Source organism: Uranotaenia lowii, chromosome 2 (assembly GCF_029784155.1).
Source record: "Uranotaenia lowii strain MFRU-FL chromosome 2, ASM2978415v1, whole genome shotgun sequence".
NCBI classification, from domain to species: Eukaryota; Metazoa; Arthropoda; class Insecta; order Diptera; family Culicidae; genus Uranotaenia; species Uranotaenia lowii.
The window spans coordinates 8,118,402-8,133,122 of record NC_073692.1 but is presented as its reverse complement, the minus strand read 5'-3'; the positions used below and the strand labels follow the sequence as shown (position 1 = coordinate 8,133,122).

The following is a 14,721-nucleotide window of genomic DNA, read 5'->3' as shown; positions in this document are numbered from 1 at the left end:
CAGTATGAATAGTACATATCAGATGCCTAATAGATAACGCTAAACAGAATGAAATGTGGAAATTTGCTCAAATGAATGAAAAATATATCTTTGTAGCATAAAAAAAATCGCGAATGAAAAACCATGAGAAGTGTTGTGTGCAAACGCTGCAAATTGTGATGTGCCACTTCTGCAAATTTGGAATACGACGAAGAACACTTTTAACATGATTTTGGTGAAAAAAGAAAGACAATTGATTGAAACTGCTTGAAAACTAGACATTTCAAATAAACATTATCTTGGGGTTAATAGAAAATGAACATGTCAGTGTCTAAGAATCCTGTAAATGAAGAAAATAATGAAAAACGGAAGAAAATTCAATCTTCTTCGATAATTTTTACCCCTGGTGGTAAGCACCACCATTAACATTTCTTTGAATATAATTTAGTGACGAAAAAGATTTATACGGGGAATTGGAATAAATAATTAAAAAAAAAAAAAATAGGAAGAAGGCTGACCTAAATGGGATGAATTGCTTTATAATATTTGCAAAGCTAAAAACAACGCACTGATCCATTTAACATAATATGACAAAAATATTATGAAAATAGTCCAGAAACTGTCCCGATTCACCCCATTTTACGGTACCAATTCAGTTTCATGAAAATACCTTCTTTCTGCTTATTCACATGTACATTATTTTTGTAAAATTCAAAATTGTCGACCAAAAATCCGGGCAATGTATGCGTAAATTTGATAAAAACTCAGTAGTCATAAAAAATCTAAAAGAAAACTCATCACCAAATTTTAAATCGTATTTAAGGCTTCCAAAAGTCTGTCCACGTTTATTTTCACAAAACTTACTCTAAAAATTTCGTTTCGAACGCATAAATGAAAATTTTTTCAAAACAATTTGTTTGTTTGTTTCTTCGTTTGTTTGTTTGTTTTTTTTTTTTTATTTGACATAAACAGTGAAAAAACCCAGGCAAAACCCGGGCCTCTTTCAACAAAATCCGGGCAACCGGGCCGAACCAGAATTCCCCCAAATTTTATAGGTATCAAATAACCGGGCAAACCCGGATGCATCTCGAACTTATCATATATATTTATGTGAAAAATTCTCATTAACACCTTCTATGACCTTATAAAAAATTCATCTTGAGCTATGTACTCAATTTCAATTCAATACTTTCTTTAATTTTTGGCACTTTGAAGTATAATCGTAAATAAATGTCAAGCACCTTATCCTTCGAAATACTATTGACATAACTCGGTAAAACCAATAAGAATCTTGAAAAGATATTACCAATTGTGTAAACGATAAACTAAGCTGATCTCACAGATACCTTGTTCTACAAATGGGCTTATGCAATTGTCAATCAAGCAGCACAAGAACAAGTTTTACAGTCTGACGTCCTGACGAGGATCTACATCTGCTTTCAATTCGTCTACTACATGCTGGTTTACTTACGTCTTAATGTGCTCCATTCTGCTGCTGATGCACCAAGAGGAGTGACACTGTCCTGGCATTGATTGATAGAAATTCCTTCTTCTTCCAGAGGGAGAAAAGCTACAACATTAAATGATAGAAAAAGAAAGAAAAAACTGCACCACTGAGATTGTAAGCGCTGCATTATTCTGGCAGACTAGACGTCAGCTTCTGTCTTCATTATTCGCCCGGAGAACAAAAGTAAAGTTTCATGTCGAATTTATTTACCGAAGACAAATTTATGGACGAAAGCGATGCCTGCAGTGGGAAAAGATTAATGGCCACTCATGAAAAACCCGGCATACATTATAGCAGCAATTTGTTGAACGAACATGGCCAAACTTTACATTTCAAATCTAGCGCAATGATTTCAACGAAAGTCGTTCAACCGAAAGGAAGAGAGAGACTCAAAGTGGGGCAAAAAATCCGCTATAATTCGGTCATTTGCTTTCACAGTTTTCGGTTCAGTTGGTGAGTTTGGCTGGTTTTTTCGCTGGCTTTGGTATAAAAAAATGTAACAAAACCAACGTCAAAGGATTTATAATCTGATTGCACTGTTGCTGTCACACTGGTAAACCATTTGGCTTCCGCCTTTTCGGTGTTTTTGCTCTGTATGTTCTCTGTCCTTGCTTCTCGCGGAAAGCTGTCATTTGTGGAAGCAAAACTTTACAGTTGAGTTAAAGTGTTACTTCTAAAGTGACTCAACTGTCACCAGGGAAAATTTTGAATACAAACTATCAGGCAAATATTTAATTTTAGAGCAGAAACATTCTTTCAATAGAGCATTCAATAACGAAATTCAATAATCAGTTGAATTTTTACTAAAAGCATTCCCAGTCATGACACTTTATTATTAAAATCCTCCTGAATATTTTCTTGATCAACAGCTCATTGTATTCCGCAAAGGAAAAAGGTTTTCAAGATTTGCTTGCCAGGAAGTATCGAGAATGCCATTGAATGGGTAAATTGTTATGCTTCAAAAAATTCAAATCAAGCCGCTTATTGCCGGAATAGAAAAGGCAATTGTATTGAAAATCGCAGCACCGAGCTAGGTATAGGTATGAAGCCGGCAAAGTTTTCCTGACTTTGGCTGGAGCCCAACAGGCAACAATCCATTTGTTCCACTCGATGAATCAAACTGAAACGAAAACGGATAAAAGCCGGAAAATTTAATTAACTTTGCTTCCGGGAAATAATTGTTATTTTATGAAACGGGATTAGAGATTTCCTGGTTCTAGCTCCAGTGCTTTGTTGCTGTTGTTACTGTTGGTGCCACTCAGCGTGACACCTTTTGAGCTAACTTTTCTAGAATTGTTGAGCTGCAAGAAAAAAAAAGCAGAAAAACCTTTTTTCGTTGGAAAGATTTGTATGCTAGAAAAAAATATTTTCAGCGAAACGAAAGTTCATCTTTGTGCTTAGTTGAAACTTCTAATCGTGTAACAGAACTAGCAAAAGTCATTTTTTCTCAATTTATTGTACTTAGAAACACAATGAATGATTATGAGAATGGTGAGGAAAGAGCATGTTGAAACATAAAAGCACCTCACAGCTTTGTAATTATATAAAACTAGCTGACCCGGTGTGCTTTGCTACACCTTTCAAAAACAAATGGTATTTTCAGAAATTATTCAAATTGTAATATTTTTTATTTACGGCACTTCAGTCTATTATTTTTAAGATGACTTTTGTAGTTTCCCTGAAGATGAGACTAATTAGTCTTGAAATGTTGGAGTAAATATAATATCATCTTAAAAATAATAGACTGAAGTGCCGTAAATAAAAAATATTACATCCAATTACCAGTCGATCGAAAATCTTATATTATTCAAATTTTTATTGTTTTGTTGGCATTATTTTTAATCAAATTATAACATAATTTAAAAGCAACCGCAATAAGAGCTGCAGCTGGAGTTTTGAATTGCAATACAAAGATGACTAAAACTATTTTTTTGAATCTTAATCTATAAATTTGTGTTAAAGATCTGATAATTTTTTTCTGTTTCTTTAAGCTTCGCCCTGAGCTGAGAGGGTCTCAAATTAATCATACGCAAACAATCTAACTTATGAAATATGGTTATTTTTGCTTGATATGTTCTGAATTTATGCTAAGAAACTGATAAGAAAGCCCCCCGCTGTCCTTCCCGTCACCCCCTGCTGAATGGAGGTCAGGATCTTTAATAATAATCATACCCATTTTTTTCGAACCCAAAAATCCTCTTATATCAACTATAGTTCCATTGGTTGATAAGTTTTCAAGCTTTACAACAAAATTTATATGAACCCTCCTCCCTTTCTTCCCCTCTCTACACTGTAAAGCGTAAGGGTATAAGGCTATAACAATCGTAGAAATATATCTCGTAACCAAATACCTTTCCATGCCATATGGACCCCCTCCCTCCTCCTATGTACCTACTCACTGGAAGGAGGATGGTGTGTCAAATAATCATAGAATCACCCCAAAACGATTTCCATGTTAAGTTTTGTCCATTTTTCGGATTTTGTTCAAAAAGAAAATAAATGTTAGCTTTCCTCTGCCCTTTCTATATTCCCAATTCTATCCTGCTGCAAGAAAGGAATTGTTTCACATAGAAATATTTCTCGTTTTGAAACACCATCCCAGGCCCAATTTGGCGGCTATTAAGCCTTAGTAAGTCGACTAAACAAGTTGTCGTGATAAAAACTCTTGTATCATCAATTTTTTCCATTACTTTCTCACAACTACAGTTTGAAATTTTATTGCAGGGTATTGTGTATCGTATGCTGATGAAATCCGTATGGAGTTGATTTGAAAGTGTGTTGCCATTCGCAATCGGACCGTCATAACACCGCAACCGCTTGCTTTTGTCGTAACTTTTCAAGGGTACCTCACCCGGTGCTACCACAAAAAAAATCACACAAATCAGAACCATCCCTCCTTCCGTCCTCCCCATTGAATGGAGGGGTGAGAACTTAATATTCATTGAAGTATGTTTCGTACTCAAATACTTTATGATGCCAAATTTGGTTTCATTTGCTCGAATAATTATCGAGTTAAGCAAAAATGCATTTGTATGTAAGCCCGCTTTCCCCCTTTATCTATACCTTTCCGCTGAAAAAAAGTGGGGCTTCAATTTATATAGAAACCTTTCTCGTATCCAAATACCTTTATATACCAAATATGGTTCCATTCGCTCGAACAGCTCCCATTTATACTGAAAACTGTAAGGGTTACCCCTCCTCCACCTTTTTATTCGCCTCTTTGAAATAATGAGGTATACCAAATATTCATAGAAGCATTTATCGAATCCAAATATCGTTCCATGCCAAATTTGGTTCCATTTGCTGTTGTAGTTCTCGAGTTATGCAGTAAAAATTGTATGAAACTCCCCTGAATCTTTCTTTTCTCCACACTGGTATAAGGAAGAGGTCTCAAACAATTAATACATGTCTCGTTCCAAAATACCCTTTTATGCCAAATTTGGTTCCATTTGCTTAATTAGTTCACCAGTTATTTAAAAAATTATAAAAAGGCCCCCCCCCTTTATATGTTTCTACTGGAAAGAGGGAGGGGTCATAAATAATCATAGAGACATTTTACGTATTCAAATATCCTTCCATGTCAAATTTGGTTCCATTTGCTCAATAAGTTTTGGAGTTATCTAAAAAATTATAAGAAGGGCCCTCCCCTCTTTATATCTTTCTACTGAAAAGCGGGAGGGTTCTCAAATAATCATAGAAATCTTTTTCGTATCAAAATACCCTCCCATGCCAAATTTGGTTCCATTTGCTTTATTAGTTTTTAAGTTATGTAAAAATTATAAAAGAGGCCCCCTCCCCTTTTCTACTGGAAAGAGGGAGGGGTCCCAAATAAACATTGAAATATATTTCTTATCAAAATACCCTCCTATGCCAAATTTGGTTAAAATATCTTGATTAGTTTTCGAGTTATATGAAAAATTGAAAGGTAGCCCCTCTCCCCCCTTTCTATCACCCCACTGAAAGGAGGGAGGGGTACCTTATATTCATAGAAACATTCCTCGTACCCAAATACCACCACATGCCAAATTTGATACCATCTACTTGATTGGTTCTCGAGTTATGCAAAAAATTGTTTTTTGTTTGGTAGGCCCCTCCCTCCCTTCATGAGAAAGGGAGGGGTCTCAAACCATAATAGGAACCTTTCCCTGCCTCCAATACCCTCATCTGCCAAGTTTCACGCAAATCGGTTCAGTAGTTTCTGAGTCTATAGGGAACAGACAGACAGACAGACAGACAGAAATTCATTTTTATATATATAGATTTGCTGTCATGGTGACTGTCAGAAATAAAAATAAGCATAATAAGGGCCAACTTTAGGCAGAAAAAAGGCATAAGCAATATAACATCAAAACAAATGGAGTTCTCCATACCATGCATCAAATAAAAAGTTTGTTTATCAAAATTTAACGTGCAGTTGGAACTGTACATTTGTGTCATTGAAAAATTTGAAAAGTTAAAAAAAAAATCAAATAATATCGGAATACATTTCAAAATAATTTAAAAAAAATCTTAAATTGGATAAAACAGGCTGATCATTGCAGCTATATTAACATTTGCAATAAGCTCGATGACTTTTTAAGAGGTGAGTTATTTTTATATCAAAGTTATCTTTCTCACAAGAAAAAGAATTCTTTTTTTAGCAATCTGTGAAAGTGTTTTTTTTTTTTTTAAATAAAGTTAAGTAAATACCTAAGCTTTCAACTCATATTATCACTCAAAAATTTGAACTTGAATCTGAAATGATTCTCATCAACTTCTGAATGCGGAATCCAAATTTTTATTTTGGTTTTCAAATCTTATTTCTCCACGAACTATCAATGCGTATTTCAGTTCATATGAAATCTAATTAAGTAAATTGATCTTGAACCATTTTCAGTTTCAGAACCATTTTGAGTTTTAAATCTGGTTTTTTAAATGGAGGACAAAGTGAACGCGAAGAGAAAAGCGAATCTAATCCCAATTCACACGAAAAGCCGTTTCTTATTGAAACACGTAAATAAAACAACGACCGGCACAGTACAAGCAATTATTCGCGCGAAAATTGGCTCGATTGTGCCAATCCATCCAGGGTTCCATCTTAAAATTTAATACGGTGGCTTCTACTCAAATTTAAAATGCTGTAAGTGACGGAAAAGCGCTCGAAGCTCCCACAATATAGGTGAAAGGGCTCAAAATGTAGATGACACATTTCAGCTGTCTGACAAAAATTGTTGAAAATTTGACAAAAGCAATATGACCAATGTTAAAAAAAAATAGTATTGACAAAAATATATCAAAACTATGGCAAAAATATGACAAATCTAAGCTTAGCTTAGCTTGATTGACTACTCACATCCACCTGAATCATTGAACCCGAAATGCTCTGTTAGTTTTTTACAAAATGGAATTCATTGAAATGGTTTTTCCTGATTCTGATGGTTATTTGATGATATGAACTTTGTTAATTGTTTTTTTTTAATAAATGCATTTCGAGCACCATGATCGCAGGCGTGGCTCATTAGAAAGAATTCCAAATCGCCAATGGTTGCTACTCCGTGATTGACCGAGGCTACCAATTTTGCGCAAAGGTCAAACGGATGATGCTTGGGATTAGCGACTCACTCTCAATGCACAAAACTGATACTCTCTCTTTAACCATCAATAACGGCGCCGGCCACGTCCTAGTAGTCAATTAACAGGTAGGAAAAAATATAGGAAGGGATGAAAGAATCAAATTTGTGCTTTAGGACCGAGGTCACCTCTGCATCCTAGCAAAAAAAAAATTGTTTTGGGAGTGTGGGATGAAGGATATGATCAGGAAACACTTTTGACAAGTGCGATGTAGTATATTTATTACCTGCTCAAACTGAAAGCCTAATTTGTTGTCATTTTTTTTAATTTTTTTCATTTTCTAACACGGCTAACAATAACAATTTCTGTACTTCATGTTAATAGTTCTTTGAATTTGATAAGGATCTTTTGGATAGTTCATTTTTTTCAGTATTTTTAAAAACGCCCTTGGAAATTTTACGGATTTTTAGCGTTTTTCATAAGGCTTTTTGATCAAGCTAACTAATAATAAACGATAAAAGCATAGCACATTATGTATGAAAACTAATGATGTAATAAGAATAGACACTAATCTTTACGATGATTCATGTAGATTTTTTTATTATGACGCACAATATTCATCAGCAAATAACTCGTCCAAAATAATTTACAATCTTATGTTTAAAAATGAATGTTTCATTTTCCTTCCTTGGATTAATCTTTGGAATTGGTTCTATATGTTACCATAACTGAACACAGTTGATTTTTTAATAAAATTGTACTAAATTAAAGATTTTATTTGATTCGGTTTAGTGGGATGGAAATGGGGATCCGTTTTTCCTAACATTTTTTTAAATATTCGATTTCCAAATTCCTTGACGTGTTAGGACGACTTAAAGTATGATAACTTTCATAAAATATAACTCGGAAAATAAATTTATTGATTTATACATTTTGTTTTTATATTATAGTAAATGTTCAAATTCATCTAATAGACGCTTGCTAATGAAACTGATTGAAATCACTTCATTCGTCAAAAAAAAGTTCGATTATAAAAAATCCCACGACATAGCCTTAGATTAAAAACATCCTATTATCGAGCAAGCGTTATAAAAAATCATCCAATTGGCAATTATACAAGTAAAAATTGCTTTAAGCGTTCAGTGTGAATCCGAATGAGTCATTCGATTTGATTGTCAGGTGAACCACAGAATTGTGAAGGAAAAAAATATAAGAATGGCATTATTTCGTTTTCAATAACTATGAAAAAATGATTACAAATTTTAATGTATTATTTTACGGAACAAAAAATACATATTTGTTAATTTAATTGTTTAGACATTGTTATTAAAGAACGCATATTTGAAGAAAAATAGGTTGAATATCATCATCAGATGGAAAAAATAAACTGAGAGCAATTTGGTGCTGATATAAAACTTACAACTCCAAAACAAACCTGTCTGTGCTCCACAGTGAGCACAAGAACATAACAAAATCAACAAATATTTTAGTAAGAACAAATAACATCTGAATCTCTCCCACAACAACCAAATTTTCAAACCAATCAATGTACAGTCGGATTAAAACTAAATTCTTCACCAGGCAACGTCTGCGCCCATCTGACTTCTACGTATCGCAGGCTCTGATTCTACCCGGAAAACCCCAAACAACACAGAAGACCCACGACCACCCGCAGCAACCAAAATAGTACACCCGTCGACGATCTCCATCAACTTGCAGTGACGATAAATTGAAATGTCCTAAATTGGTATAAGTTACTTACTGCACATTTAAACATTCTTTTCTAATCAGGTGGACTTCGAAAATGTGAAATAAGAAGGTAAATTAGATTAGATTACAAATCGATAACGAATAAAAAAATCCACTTATCTTTCGTCTTATTGATAGTTTCGAACATCAGCAGCAATCGATTTTAATTTTTTCAATAACTCGTTCTTCATTAATATAGAAATTCAAATGGATTTGAAAAAAATGGCAAAATACTTAGCTCTTGATGACAAAAGTTTAAATCCTTGGACATCTTCTACTTGTTAGAAACTCCACCGGAAGGAAGTAAGGGGATTTTTTGTTTGGCTTCTTCTAGAGATTTCCACAGATCCGGATTGTTGTCCAAATGGTCAAAACTGACCAGTAACAGATTCCTCATGATGCTAACTAAACTTTACACGATCTATCGAATTTTCCACAATTTATAACAATTACATTTGATAAATTTTAAAAATTTTGGCAGGAGAAAAAATTTTCGCTGCTTTTTGAAACAAGGCCTACTTCTCCAGTTCCTATGGCAAAAATATGACAAATCTAAGAAAGAAACACTCAGACTAAATTTTGACATAAAATGTCAAAAATCTTAAAAAACTATGACAAAAATATGACAAAAGAAAAAGTGTCAAATGGCAGAATTCGGAATAAAATAATAGAAATGTGATAAAAACAATATGAAAACTATGCCAAAAATATGACAATTATTATAATTTAAAAAAATATGAAAAAGGACAAAATTTATACAAATATGACCAAAATATGACAAATTTGATAAAAATATTGAAAAAAAAAACTTTGACAAATATGATAAATTTAAAAAAAAATGAATTTTGAAAGAAAATTCAACAATGAAATGACAAAACCAGAATGAACTATTAAAGAAATTAAGGCAATTAAAATGACTAAATCCTGATAAAATCATGAGAAAATTAAGGCATTTTACAGGAAGTAGCAGGAAGATTTTATATCAATTTTTGCAACCGGTTTTTAAAAAGCTCACTGATCAAATAACAAAGTTTAAGAAAAAAAACTAAAATGAAAATATTCCGACGAACATATGATAAAACTTTAAAAAATTTATGAAAAATGTGGTGAAAATATTTTTTTTAAATAATCATTAAAATAATAAAATTGTGACATGACAACATTCTGAAGAAATAATGACAAAAATCAAAATTTGACAAAACTTTGACAAAAATATGTCAAAAATATAACAGTAATGAAAAAATGATGATAAATACAAGTTAAATAGAGCAAAAATTGATCAAAATATAACAAAAAATCTGAAAAAAACAATGAAGTATATGTTACAGAAAAATTTCATAGTTTTCTTACATTTTTCATATTTTTATCATATTGTTGTCAATATTTTGTCAAATTTTTGTCTTATTTTTATCACATTTGTTAAAATTCTGTCACCTATTTTTGTCAGATTTTTGTTATTTTATTGCTAAATTTCGTTAGACTTGTCATTTTTGGTTGGTATATAATTAGTCAAAATTTTGATACAGTTTTTTCACATTTGTCATATTTTCTATAATTTTGTTCAGTTTTTGACACAGTGTCTGAGTTTTGTCATTATTTAATATATTTGTAAGTTGACAAAATCAATTTTTGTTTGATAATTTTTGATATATTTCTGTTCCGGGTTGCGAAGGAGTAATCAAACGCCGATCTTTTCAGCAGCTTTAAACTGTACTTTTATTCAAAAAAACAGTTTAGGGATATAATATAGGAAATTGTGACTTACATAATTCGGTGCGATTCTTATTGTTATAATTCCGACAACCTTAAATGGGACTTGTCAAATGCTGTGAACGGGAAAGGAAAATTTGAGCGCATCTGTCTTTGCATGCGACGTTGCTTTAGCAAACCTGATTGCCTCATAGGCGATATTTAAGGCGGCACTGTCCACTAAAGAATTTCATTGCCCTTCCGATAATGCCGGCAACCGTATCACACTTAATTGGACTTGCCAAATGCTGGGAACAGAAAAGAAATAGCTCAACACCCGTATTTGCATGCGACGTGGACTTCTTCAAACCTGAGTGCCGCAAAGGCGATATATTAAGCGGCTTTGTATACTATGGAATAGCCTAGCACTACTAATAGTTCCGTCAACCGGAACTCGCGTAGATGGACAGGCAAATTGCTGTGGACGGAAAGGATATAATTGAACATGCGTCTTTGCATGTGACGTAGATTTGGCAAATCTGAATTACATGAAAGGCAGTATTTGAAACGGAACTGTCTACAACAGAACTTTTTAGCACTTTAGTTTTAAGTAGTTCACTAGGTAGGTATCAAATTAATAGGCTAATATTACAATTTTTAGGGTAGGGTAAATAATAAATAATCTAGCATGAGAAAACAGTCTAGAGTCTTTTCACCGGATGTGGTCCTGTCATCCGTCGTTGATCAAGAAACGTCAACCAACTCGCTGCTGAACTGAAGTTGAAGGCGCCGACGTATCATTGTCAATTTTCTGTCGTCTGCCAAATTTTTATTAAATTTAAAAAAATATTTTTTTTCATGTTTTTGACAGATTTTTGCCTTTTTTGTGACATTCATAAAACATTTGCGATATTTTTCTCATTATTTTTGTCGCACTTTTCAATCACAGTTTTCATTTATTTTTTATATTTTTGTCAGAGTGTTGTAATTTTTTTGTCAGGATATTTTAATTTTTTTAAAATTATTTTCATGATTTTTTTTAGTTTTTTTTCATACGATTTATAGTTATTTAGAATATTTTAGAGTTGACCAAAACCGCCATATTGGATTTCAAAATGGCGTTCCATAGCTTCGGATAGCGAAATTCGACTTTTCTCATTGAGTTCTTTCATGCGATTTTCATTGATTTAAAGCGTTTTGAAACTAGCCGGAAGCCGCCATTTTTAAGTTGAAAATGACGTCGATAATCTATTTTCTGACGTTTTCACAAGGTCCTGGCACCATGTTTTTATTTCCTTAATATTTCTCTTCATACATTCATATTCTTAATTGCGTTATTGTTTCCATTCGCAAGAACTCTTTTTATACGGTTTTCTGGAATAAATTTGGTTTTTTCGGAACTAAAGTAGATTTTTTGCGCGCTTTATATCCCTTACTCAATTTTTTATACTGTAATCTAGATTTTAGCACATGTGTTCAATTTATGCAAAACTTTTTTTTTAGCGTTGAGTCGCTTGGCAATTCGTGTGTGTCCGGCCTTCGGATACGAACTGGCGAAGTTCATTTGCTTCTCTTATCGCTTCGCGCTCACTGTGTTCGAATGCTGAATTGGACTTTGAGCCTAGAACCCCAGTTTTTAAGCTAGAATTTTTTTCACATGGGATTAAATCAATTCCTCTCTGAGAATGGTTTTAAGTAGACCATTCTTTATATTAAAATCCTCATTATACTGGTAAACCTTTCAAAGCTGTTCTGGACAATATGACCCAAAGCGCACATTTTAAACATCATAATCAAATTCCAGCAAGAAATGGGAAGAGCGTTTTATCAGTTTCATTGATCGAATCGCCTCAACGGAGCTGAGACTATCCGAGTAGATGAAATAGTGGTCTGAGGGCAGTGTGCGAATGTGTTCCAAAGTACGATAAATTTCGGCTAGTTCGGCAACTTATTAATAATATCTATGTATGTATCATTTATTCAATATGAGAATCTTTATTCATGAAAATGAGAAGCGTCTATCAATAAAATAAAACCTCAAATTGTGTAAGAACTAATATGTCAATTCAATGAATCATATCATTATGTCAAAACGCTAACATTTTTCAATTTTTAAGAAAAATTCTTAAAGGATTTGCAAAATTTTGTCAATTTTTGAAAATTTTGTATGAAAGCCCCCCATTTTTTAATTTGGAGGGTTTGATAGTAATTTAGAATTCATTCCTGCTTTTAAAAAACGGCTACACACCAAATTTCACGTTGATCGGTTCAGTCTCTATTATTCCCAATTTCAAATTAATCAGTTCAGTAGTTTTTGAGTCTTTAGGGGACAGACAGATAGGCAAATATTAATTTTTATATACAGGGAATTGAGAATACTTTATCCTTGGGGATACTTGATTCCTCAGCTATATCTCGAAACAGGGATGTCTAACAAATATCAAATGTTCAAGAAAAATGTGCCAAATAGAACAAGACTACAATGCTGCTGTTAGCTCCAAAAAATTTAACATTTATTTTTCGAGTAATTTAACTCTGTTTGCAAAATTTTTCAAAATGTGATGTGATCAATTTTTTTATTACTTTCAAACTGCTGAAATGCACTCAAACCACAGTATTAATCTAAAAACTAGAAAGTTGCCCCTTAAAGTATGCAATGACATTAGGGTAGTAGACAAACTTTAAGAATTCTCTTTGTCTGATACTTATAAACTGTGAAATGAGAACTTATGTGACAAACCAGGCTTGGCAAAAGTCATCGTCATGAGGCGTGAAGCTGTGACTGTGAAGCCTGTTGGTCCGTCTAACTCAATTGACTGTTCCTTAACGACCAGTCACTTCGTTTGCCAGTCATTCATTCCCCAGTCATTTGAAGCTAAAATAATAACCTAGTCAAGCAATCGCATTCAAACGACCGATGAAAAAGAAACGCATTTTTTATTATTGTTGCTCCTGCCAGCAAGCCGAAAACGACCGATGACGAACAAGAAAAGCATTTATTATTATTGTTGCTCCTGCCAGCAAGCTCGTTTTCAGCTTTTTATTGCTATTGTTGCTCTCTGCCAGCAAGTCGTTCAATTAGTTGTACCTGCCGTCAGCAGCCGATCGAAGTGTGAAGAGATTTGCCAGTCACTCTCAGGAGAAATTTTGACCATGTGTAGGAGCTTCGCTAGTCGATGATAGAGAAATGTTGATTGTTGTCTTGCTTTATCCGTCATGCGAGTAGTGAGGCTCCGTCAATTGAGAACAGTGCCAGTCGTTTGATGAAACAAAACTAGTCGGGTCAAGCGTGACGGGCGAAATTTACCATCACTGTGACAAACAATAGTCAACGAACCTGAATTAAGGATCAAGTCTCCTTTAGTAAAGGATCAAGTATCTTGTATCTTGAAAAATATCACAATTTTTTCAGACTCACGAAAATACTTTTAGTGCATCTATGAGTTCATGTATCGATCTAACTTTTGGAGCATATAAACTTGAAATCACACGCTGTCAAAAAATCCAAAAGACGACGAATTGCTTAATTTTTTCAATAAGATATGATGAAAATTAGAAAAGGAGATCTAGTATCCCCATTTTCCCCTATATAGAAGATAGATTGATATCTCAAACATTTATTGTCACCTTTTAACTAACTAAGGATTTTACTTATATTTTCATTCACAGAAATCGGACCATGAATCTGTAATGATTCGGAATAACTCCTGAATGCGGAATCTTAATTCTATTTTAGGTTTCCAAATATAACTTTTCCGCGAACTCTCAATGTGTATTTCAGTTAAAAGAAAATCTTATTAAGGATATTGATCTTGAACTATTTTCTGTACACACATTTTAAATGAAGATTCTGAACATTTAATTTTCAATGCATGTTAATTTCCCATCTAAATTAAAATTATGAAATTTTGATTCTTAATACTGAATCTGACTATGAACCTTAAATCCAAGTTTTGAATCTCAAATTTTGTCCACATGGGATACTTTCAATATTAATTCAACTCTTAGAATGGTTTCAGACCAATATTTGAATAAAATCCTCCTTAAACAATTGCTTTGAACATTTCTAGAACAAGCTTTTGATTTCAAAGTTTATTGCTAGTTGATAATCTGGATGTTGATCAGTGGCATTGAGAAACATATTGCTGAAAAATTGTTATTTATAGTTCTTATGAAGTAGTTTACTTACTCCCATGGAATATGGGTTTGATCGAAGAACCAAATGCAATTAATAATTCATCTTTCTG

At 33.2% G+C, this 14,721-nt stretch overlaps 1 protein-coding gene across 1 annotated transcript in view; it reads right to left on the bottom strand.

Annotated features, from left to right (window-relative positions):
* Window positions 1-2,685: 2,685 nt before the first annotated feature.
* The window catches only part of LOC129749764 (uncharacterized), a 46,896-nt gene continuing 34,860 nt past the window's right edge, over window positions 2,686-14,721 (bottom strand). The window contains exon 2 of the mRNA XM_055744838.1: window positions 2,686-2,787. Coding sequence (XP_055600813.1) covers window positions 2,686-2,787 — 102 coding nt within the window. The remainder of the gene's footprint in view (window positions 2,788-14,721) is intronic.